General features: G+C 38.0%; 2 protein-coding genes across 2 annotated transcripts in view; both read left to right on the plus strand.

Moving 5' to 3' along the window:
* Positions 1-4,826, plus strand: part of dcp2 (decapping mRNA 2) — a gene marked incomplete at its 5' end in the record, with an annotated part of 8,325 nt that extends 3,499 nt beyond the window's left edge. Inside the window, 3 exon segments of the mRNA XM_035668012.1 lie at positions 1,438-1,542; positions 1,693-1,744; positions 3,612-4,826. Coding sequence (XP_035523905.1) covers positions 1,438-1,542; positions 1,693-1,744; positions 3,612-3,733 — 279 coding nt within the window.
* A 1,544-nt stretch (positions 4,827-6,370) lies between these two features.
* Positions 6,371-9,835, plus strand: part of LOC118332568 (3'-5' RNA helicase YTHDC2) — a gene marked incomplete in the record, with an annotated part of 34,815 nt that continues 31,350 nt past the window's right edge. Inside the window, 4 exon segments of the mRNA XM_035667924.1 lie at positions 6,371-6,751; positions 8,268-8,424; positions 8,601-8,691; positions 9,464-9,657. Coding sequence (XP_035523817.1) covers positions 8,274-8,424; positions 8,601-8,691; positions 9,464-9,657 — 436 coding nt within the window.

Genomic DNA, 9,835 nt, shown 5'->3' on the forward strand with positions numbered 1-9,835 from the left:
GGTTTCAGTGTGATTCAAAGGCGATGCTAGGTAAGGCTAAACTGTTTTTAACCAATCTTCTCATATGCTTTACTTGTTGGCATGCAGTGCTCGATTGTGTAATGCAGATTCTCCTTTGGCCATTGCCTCAATAATTTCTGCGAGTTTTCTGTCAGGGTCCCTTGAAATCTTCTTTGAGTGCAAGTTTTTTCTTTTTCATCTGAGTTTTCCATTACCAACTCATTATCCTTATTGTCATTTTTGTTATCTGTATATTAAAAACATATAGCTTAAAAGCCTTGAATTTCAATGTTAAATTTTATCAGAACAGGAAAATACTTAATAATCCCAGGGGGAAATTTACTTTTTAACAAACTCCATCTATACAACATATATATATTTAGAAATTATATAAATTTTTAATATATATATATAACACTGTTTAAAATTTAAAATGTACAGTTAAAAGCAGACTCAAAGGCTGACAACTGTAAACAGGCTACAAGCAGCTTTCAGCGCATGTGCACTTTCTACTCTTACAGAAAGCTTTTAAGTTCTGAGTCTGTTGTGCAGGATATATCAGCGATGGTCTAATGTCGTAAGGATGTTGTGAATAGTTAATATTGCTAATTTTCTCCATCTGATGATGTTACAGGAGAGACACAGCACTTCACAGGAAATTGTCAGTAGTCAAAACATTTTCAGTTGAACCTGTCCAATTTGAAATTGGAGGAAAGCCGGAAGGACAGCAGGGTGCTTCACAGTGCTGTCGGTAATCGTTGGTCTTGTTTAATGGTAAATGTACTCGTAGTTAAAGCACCGTTGCTAGTCTTCGATCCACTTCAAAGCCCGCTTTTACACTACATCCAACATTCGCCCTTTCACACACATTTACACAGCGACGGCAAAGCCCATCAAAAAGAAACTAACTCAATCATGCACATTCACACACTGATGACAGGGAGCAATTTGGGGTTCATTATCTTGCTCAAGGACACTTCGACATGCAGGGGGAAAGACCCGGGGATCGAACCAACAACCTTTACCAATGATACTAATTAAGGTTCCGTTCCATTTATTAGTGTAGCAGAGCCGTTCCAGTGAGCCAACGTGCACAGCCTTAGAATGAGCCTACAGACACCGCGGGTCACCTTCCATGGAGTCCACCATGTTGATCTGCCATGTTTCTACAGTAGCCCAGAAGGGACAAACCAAACAATGACTCTAGATAGGAGCATTGTTTCTCACTGTAGTTTCTCCTTCGCACTTAGAAGGGGAGGGCGAGGAGACAGGGTTGTGATCTGCAACTACACCACTAGATGCTACAAGATCCTACACACTGGACCTTTTAAGTGCAGGCTCAGCCTGTTTTACTGATAAAGCCCCTTAATAGAAGCTGTCAGTGGCTTGAGAGTTGTTACATCAGTTACCTCATAACCTCTGTTCTTTGCTTTATAGAACCTAACTTTGAAAGGCAATGGGAAGAAATGTCATGAGTCACCTTATACAAAGAAAGGAGCCAATGACAGTGGAGCCAGTAACCAGCAGGTGAAAACCATTTTAGTAAGTACAAAACCATATTTTACCTCTGATGCTGTTTTTACTTTAGTAAGATCACGTGATAACATTCAAAAAGTGAAATTGACATTCTGAAATTTTCTTGCACTTATTCAAGTTGCAATTACAAAGTGTAATCTTATAATATTTCTACAGAAAGAAGATAAAAGAATTCAACCCAGAAGACTACAAGACAGTTTTGAGAGAGGTATGGTTTGCATTACCATGTCTAACTTTGAGGTCGTACCCATTCTGCTAAACTAATATATGTATATAAACTAAATATATATAACTATAAAATACTTTCACCGCTGCACTGTAACTGCTAATGTGACATCATTAATACTTCCTTTAATACTGGATATCTACCGAGCCTGATTTGATCAACTGATCGACTTGGAGCAACTGCTAAAACTGACGTGACGCGATCCACTAAAGAGATCTATCTTGTCTCCCTCTGCTGGATTTGTTGGAACTACAGAAACACTCAGTCCACTTGCAATTGTACAGTGGTATTACAGACTGATGCTTCTTTTGTCAAGTACAGACATCTAGTTACACTTGGAATGAGAAGTTAATTAACAATAGTTGATGTGATCTGCCACAGGCAACGTTTGCTGTTTTAACCAGCCAAAGAAATCTGGCTACAAATGAGCAAAAAAGTTTGCTGATCGTGATTAGTGTGACGCTTAGTGAATCAGTCCATTCTGCCAACCTCATTGTCTGAACCAGTGTGACCAAATTGTATTCCATTCACACACTTACTAATTTTCACTTGGACATGCAGCAGAATGTCATTTGGCAATACATATAGGAAAACAGGAAAACCAAGTTCAGTGAAACTATATTTGAGCTTACAGTATGTGGTGTATGTATGTTGAGTTGAAAAGCTGTTGGAGGAATTTTCTTAAAAGAGCTGGTCCATTTAAACCCAGGAAAATATTCAGTCACTTTGCTATTATTATGTTAAATTGTAAGCTTGGCTCTAGACAAATTTAAAGTCCAGCTGAAGCGGAAATCAGAGAGCTGTTTACTTCCACACAGGCAGATCAGGTGGGACTTGTTGCTGTAGCCAATAGCACTGTGTGTCCCCCCCAGTCAAGTAGCTGTAGCGGTCCTATTAGCTGACTCTGCCGGGACTGAACATTTCCTGTCAAAAACACTTCCAAACCACTGAATGCAGTATCCGATGCAGACAAAGGACAGTTTGAATTAATGTACCACATGAACACTTTCCAGGAGACTATGAATGCCATATTAGTTCTGTCTTAGGACATTGTGGGAAAAATAGGGGGCCCATAAAATAATCAGTATTTGGTAATCAATTGCCATTGCTGATATATGAAAACACATATAATAACTGGTGTTGGAAAATTTTTATTTAGCTTTATTGTCTGACTGAGATAATGAAATGCAGTTAAGCATCTAACCAGGAATGCAAAAATCAATAGTGCAGATAGATGTATGTATAGAATAAACAGTAAGGGGTAGATATGAATACAATACACAATTACAGTATGGTAAGAATTAACAGTATGAAAAATGTGAAATGAATATTCTTAAAGGTCCAATGTGTAACATTTAGGAGAATCTTTTGGCAAAAATGCAATTTAGGATTCATAGGTATGTTTGAAAGTAAAAATATTTTTTGTTACCTTAGAATGAGCAGTTTTTAAGAGGGCCCTACACACCCCCCTACCCAACCCATTTTGCCCATGTACCCCTGAAACCAAGTATTTCTACACTAGAACACTACCCTGCTCCAGGTATGTTGTATGGTAGTTAATTTAATTAACAATATACACCATATAAGCATAATATACAGATGTTAAAGTTATTAATATTATAGATTGACCCCCAGGTGGCTCTGTAATGAACTGAATGTATGTCGGGGGGGGGGAAATGGGCAGCGGTTGTGGTACAAAAAGTGTACATTTAATTGTATGCTGGGACAACAGCAAACCAAATTGGGAATAAAAAAATACTGTTCACAACAGCTTCAGACCCTCGTAAGATTAAAGACTGAGTGAGCATTGTCCACAAATGAAACATGTAATGAGCTTTTCTTTTCACAGATGTGGCTCCATGCAGCTCCAACGAATACCACAGCAAAGTCTGTGAGCACCTGCTGTCCTCCAAGGCTTTCCTCAATTTCAAATTTGACAGAGAGGCCATCATGAAATGTTTTGACTACTGACAAAGCGCTGTGTTTCTCCTGTAACAACATCAAACTATGGCCTCTGACACTTTTTACCTTATAATCCAGGCAAGGATGTTACCAATTAATTTTTTAATACCCAGATTAATGATTCAATCTGCAGGTGAAAACCCATAGACAAGAGAAACTGCTCAGGCTAACAATTAGTCTTTTAAAGGCAAAAGATCAATAGTTTTAAGAACATAATCAGTTCAAAGCACATGTGAGGTGTCAGTGAAAATTGCATACTTTCAGCTGTGTTATCTTAGTGAATTTGGGCCGTAATTCAGTGTATCATGTTAAATATTGATTTTAAAATTTAATAATTTAGGCATTGATCATTTCCTTCATTCTTCAGAAAGGTGGGTATTAACAGTGTTATTGGCTTTATGTATTAACAGTGTTACTGGCTATATTACCAAGATTTTATCCATAAAAGTAGAATGTAATGGAAAATTAATCTGTGGTATGGAAGTCACCACCATAATTTCCACCATATATGTGAAAATTTGATTTTAACATTTTAATTTTGCCGTAAATCATGCACACACAAATGGGAAAATTATATTTCAGTTTGATTAAATATTTTAATCCTAATATATTTTCAGCCACAGGACTTTCATACATTGTTGTGGTGTTCCCACTCGTGTATGTCTGTCTGGGTTTCAGCAGTCTTGTAATCAAAAGCTGTTCTGTCCTGCAGACTAGAGGGTTTACAGATTTAAATTCCTGTTAAGATTTCCACAATTATATTCTTCATTATCTGACATTATGTGACTGTGTTAAAGTACTGTGAACATAAGTTATTCTCAAAAACATTACAAATGACTCTTACAAAGGGCCACAGTAAGGGGTTTCCAGCAACTAGAGTTGAAAACAAGCTAATTTCATAAAATCAGTTAGTGTTTTAGAAGTCTTTAAAGTTCGACCCACAGTCTAACAATTTATATTTTCTCCATAATATCGTATCTTTGTATGTTTTTGGGATGTTTGTCACTGGGGGTTCTTGTACAGTGATCTAAAGTTGTCATTTGGCTTAAGTGGTGTTTTGAAATAAAATGTGAATATTAATAAAGTTGTTTTTTTCACTGTCTGCTGTTGACTTGTTATATTATTAACATTAGTTTAAAATATACATTATGTCAAACATTTCAGAGTTATTTTAAATTGTAAAATGGTCTACTTTCTTACTAATCTACATGCCAATATTCAGTCATAGTGATAGCGCCTACTGGCAACAGGAAGAGAGATGTTTTATATTTAGGTCTGCTCCTTACAGGTTCATCAGATCAGCTTTATTTGGTAAGAATATGCATCATGAGATGTTGATGTTTTATGAATGTGGCGATTTCATTGAACAGTATGTCCTAAAGTGGTGTTTAATTTCAATGTATCGCCATCAAAAAAATTTATTTTCAGTGTATTTTATCCAATCTGCACCAAACTTCATATATTTGACAAGAGTCCCGCCCTGAACAGGTCTACATGCCAACATTCAGATATAGTGATAGCGCCCCTACTGGCAACAGGAAGTAAGCGTTGCGGGGAGATTTTAATCTGATTTACGTGAAATTTTCATGTTGTTGTCCAAACGTGTTAAGCCTGCACATGACGTGGCCGCAGCAGTCATTTTCGGCAATTTTTCGCGTTTTATTTAATCAAACTCCTCCTAGAGAATTCAAATCAATTTCAAATTGGTCAGTACAATTAAAACAAACTGCAGATGAAAAGTTGTGCTATTTGTGACTGTATGTTGAACCGCGTGCCCGTGGCGTTGCGTCGCGTCAAATTTCGCCATTTCGCCATTAAACAGGAAGTACTCATAATTTAAGTGTACAATGTCCAATAACACTAAACTACACATATTCTGTAACAGTCCCACCCCTCAATGGAACTTCACGTTTGATAAGACTCCAGTCCTGAACACATCTAAGTTATGTGATAATATTCAGTAAAAGTAGCAGTGCCACCTAGTGGCGAAATGAAATGTGATTTTTATACTTTTATGTAACGTTATTTCTCTAAACATGCATGAAAACTTTGCACAAAATTCAGTCGTGGCGAACATTTAACCCAAGTGTCCCTTCAGGGCTACTGTCGAAACCATTGACAGTATGGTAGAAACATGGCGGTTCAACATGGCTGTCCTCTGCAACAGCTGATTATACACTAACTGCCAATAGATCATCCTAAATGTTACACACTGGATCCTTAAAGATTGTCTGAAGCCAGCACTAGTAGAAGGCTTGAATTAATACTGCACTCCATCTTGAGGTCCTACTGGACTTAAAGGGGAGAATGTTGACCATCACTTGGACATGATCTGAGATGTGAATTTTTCCTATACTGCAGGATATTGTGGAGGATATAATTGAGCCAGAAATGTTTTACTTTACTTATGGTTTAAGAAATGAGTTTAACACATACATATTACACATATATCATATACACGTGTTTTTATTTTGATAAAGAAAGATTCAGTAAGATAGAACGTGTAGCTTGATGATCAATTATTCCTACAAACTGATATGATATCAGTTGTCAGGTCCACGTTAGGTTTGTAGTAATAACTCTTTCATTCTGAAAGAGCTGGACCGGATGTACTCGTTGTTGGCGGCACTACCAGCGGAACACAGCGGAACAGAAACACACGGAACATTTCAATGGAGTTGTCCTAGTCAGTGCTGTTCGTTTGAGAGCACTGCCGAAGCTATTCACTAATCAAGGCACAGTATCTGAATTAACTAGTTTTATTACAAGGTTAGACATATAGCTAGCTACAGTTTTATATAACGTTATATACACATTTGTGTCTCATCCGTTCAGCTAACTTAGCTTAGTTTCGATACCGATTCAATGAAACACACCGGCCACTTACGTAGACGCTTCTCTAACTTAGCTAGCGTTAACATTCCACCACAGCAATGCTTCTGCTATCAATATAAGTAACGCTACCCAGTGGCTCGAAATTATACTGACCTACCGGTTTATCGTATAGTACAAGTTAGTTCCAGTCTGGTAAGTAACTCAGAAATTAAGTAAATCCTAGCTTTCAAGTTTTTTTCTGTCAAGTTCAGGGGCCTCATGTACTAACGTTGCGTACACACAAAATTCGTGCGGTACGCCATTGTTCACGTCACATTCGGATGTTACTAAAAGTGAACTGAACGTGAGAATGTGCGTTTTTCCTCCAGGCAGCTTTCATTGCTTGGGCGTACTACATATTTTTTTGCTTAATGTCAGTTGTCAGTTGGCCCGACACTCAGGGCGATGCATTGAAATTGCATAGCCGGAAATTTAACAATTGCTCTCGGGACAGTTTGCACTGCATGCGAAAGTCATTATTATTTACAATCAATCAAGCAATTACACAATTTTAAATCATTTGCAGATTATTTGTGTTAAGGGGTTATTTACTGCAGCGCGCAGTCCTCTACTGTGTATGGAGGAAGTTGAACACATTTTCCACATGGCTATTTACCACCGTTCTGCATAGGTCTAATTTCCCCAATATTATCATGTAGCCCTTTAGCCACTTAGTCACTAAGTTCGGAAGGTAGAGCCAAAGGAAGTATGGCTGCACAATTTAGCTAAGTTCAATATCCAAATACCTTTTTGATAAAGGTAAAATATGTGACAAACAGCATTATAATTAAGTACTATAGTGCTGCAGAGATGTTCAGACCTACACATCTTGTTCTCCAGATACAAAAAAAATCCACCAATGTTTATTGTGCAAAGAGAGTGCCGGAAATGGGCCAATACTCACCAGTGGCACCTCTAGTTTTTATCCACCTGAGTTCCTTTACTTCTTATTGGGTACCACCACATCTGGTGAGCATGGCCATACCCACCACCGAGGTCACCAAGTCTGCCTAAATGAAAACAGCCCTGAAAATGTCCTTGTATGGATGTAAAATACCAAGAGAGCTAGAGTTTGGGGTATGTTCTGTTTAGGGTTAGGGTTGAGCTGAATTGGGGTACTGGCGCCTTCTTTGGTTCAATTCAGGCACTGTGCCAAGTTGTAAGCAGCACTGAAGCTAAGAGGCTGAGTAGTACTCAGTACTCCTCATGGTTGGTAAACTGACCTGTATGTGTAAAATCGTTGGTGTCCCCCTTCTACGAAAGAAGCCTAATTTTTCAGTTTGCTGGAATAATATGACAGTATACTGTGATTTAATATAACTTTGTACCGTTTACTTTGCACCAAGATAACTCTCGCTTTAGTATATCTGAGTGAAAAGTTTGGAGAAAGTATGACTTAAGACAGGAAACATCTGATGAAAGAATATGTAAACACGACCTGACGGACTCTGTGTGTTTTCTAAGTGTTCCCATTACTCTTATTAGTCGCCTTGTCTTGTATTCTGAGTACATTCAGAAGACGGAATTTCCATAAAACTTTCAGCAGTTTTAATAAACATTATAATAGTCTGCAATAGATGGCTGTAGGAAATGTGTTTGTTTTGTTCACATTGATGAACACAAGAACTCCTGCTATCCCTTTGGTAAGATAACCGTTGTTTTGTTGCAGTGCACCATGTTGAATGCTGCTACAGGTTCACAAAAACCAGCCAGGACGCCACCCCGTGGTTCTATCTCCAGCGGCCTCAAAGAAATTCACATCGATGAAGAAGTCAAGATAGCAGTGAACCTCTCTCTGGAGAGGTTTCGCTACAGTGATCTGAAAGGTATCAACTGTTTTTATTTTTTTAGAAAGTAAGAGCAGAGCACTTGGTCAACCTTAGCAAAGCATTCGCTAATTGTATATGACAGAGGTATGCCAATGTAATGCTCAGTACTTGTGCCAGTGTGAGAAGGATAGTATGATTGTCCTAATTACCCTTTCCTTTCCCCGACTGAACAGAGATGGAATTTCCCTCCTCCTTGTCCAGTACTGAGAGGGCTTTCATTCATCGAATGGCACAGTCCTTTGGTTACATCTCCAAGAGTAAAGGGTAAGTTCCCCCACAAGGACCTGTGCTGACCAATTGTCTGAGGAATTATGTAAATGTAATTTACTAACATACACTCACTTTCAAAGGGGTAGAAGTTTTTTTTACATTAAAGCTAGATTTGTAGTTCTGTGTTAAGGAGTCATTGTGTAGCTTCAGAGCCCACGCACATAGCTGCAGTAGGCTATACTGTAGCTAATGTAGACTTCAAAAGTGTAATTACAGGCTGTGGCTACAGTTATACCCCATGATTAAATTTTTTTTTTTCAATTCAATTTTATTTGTATAGCGGTAATTATAACCAGAAGTTATCTCAGGAAACTTTTCAAATAGAGCAGAACCCTGGTAGTTGAGGGGTTTTAACCTACTGATGACAAATTGCGAAATCCTTAGTTTGAGTCTTTAATGCATGTCATTCCTCATCTAAATTTGTCTTCCTATTCAGTATGCTTTTTTGGCATGAAGGTCAAGTGACCACTACTGCTAAAGCACTGAAGATAATACAGTTCAGTAATGAGATGAGAAAAACAAAAGAAACTCACTCTCTTTCTAATAAAGACATAAAATACCCCTGAAGGACATTGTCTTCTCAAACTCACAAAAATAAGACCCAGGTTGTCATTTTTTTAACAGGACCAAATGTAATGCAAAACTAAGACCACCCTGAGATTTTTGGATCATTTACAGCACCAGTTTTTGGCTCTCAATAAACACAAGCCAAAAATGTGTTTTAATAAGTGTGTAAGTGGAAGACATTTCTTTTCTTCTTTTTCAGGAAAGGACCAAATCGCCTCCTTACCATCAGGAAGAAAGATGGTTCAGACAAACCTCGGCCTACCATGTCCCTTACTCCCTCCCACAATTCCTTATATTTCATCCGCAACCTGCTTCAGAGGTTTCCCATCAGCAATAAAGAACGCATAGACCTGCAGCCAACAAAAGTAGGCATGTCTGTGGCTGCAGAGCCTGGTGAGTGTCATTGTCTGTGTGTATAAGCTAAGACTGTGCAGTGAATACTATGTGCATGTGATATAATATCTATTCTACATGAGAAAAAAAAGTTAAAAACTGATTGTATTGGTGTCACGATTTGTTTTTCTTTTTCTTCAGACACAAAATCAGACTGATTCTGAGAATCATAATCTGA

This window comes from Morone saxatilis, unplaced genomic scaffold (assembly GCF_004916995.1).
Source record: "Morone saxatilis isolate NCDOM2014 unplaced genomic scaffold, NCSU_SB_2.0 Contig21, whole genome shotgun sequence".
Lineage (NCBI taxonomy): Eukaryota > Metazoa > Chordata > Actinopteri > Moronidae > Morone > Morone saxatilis.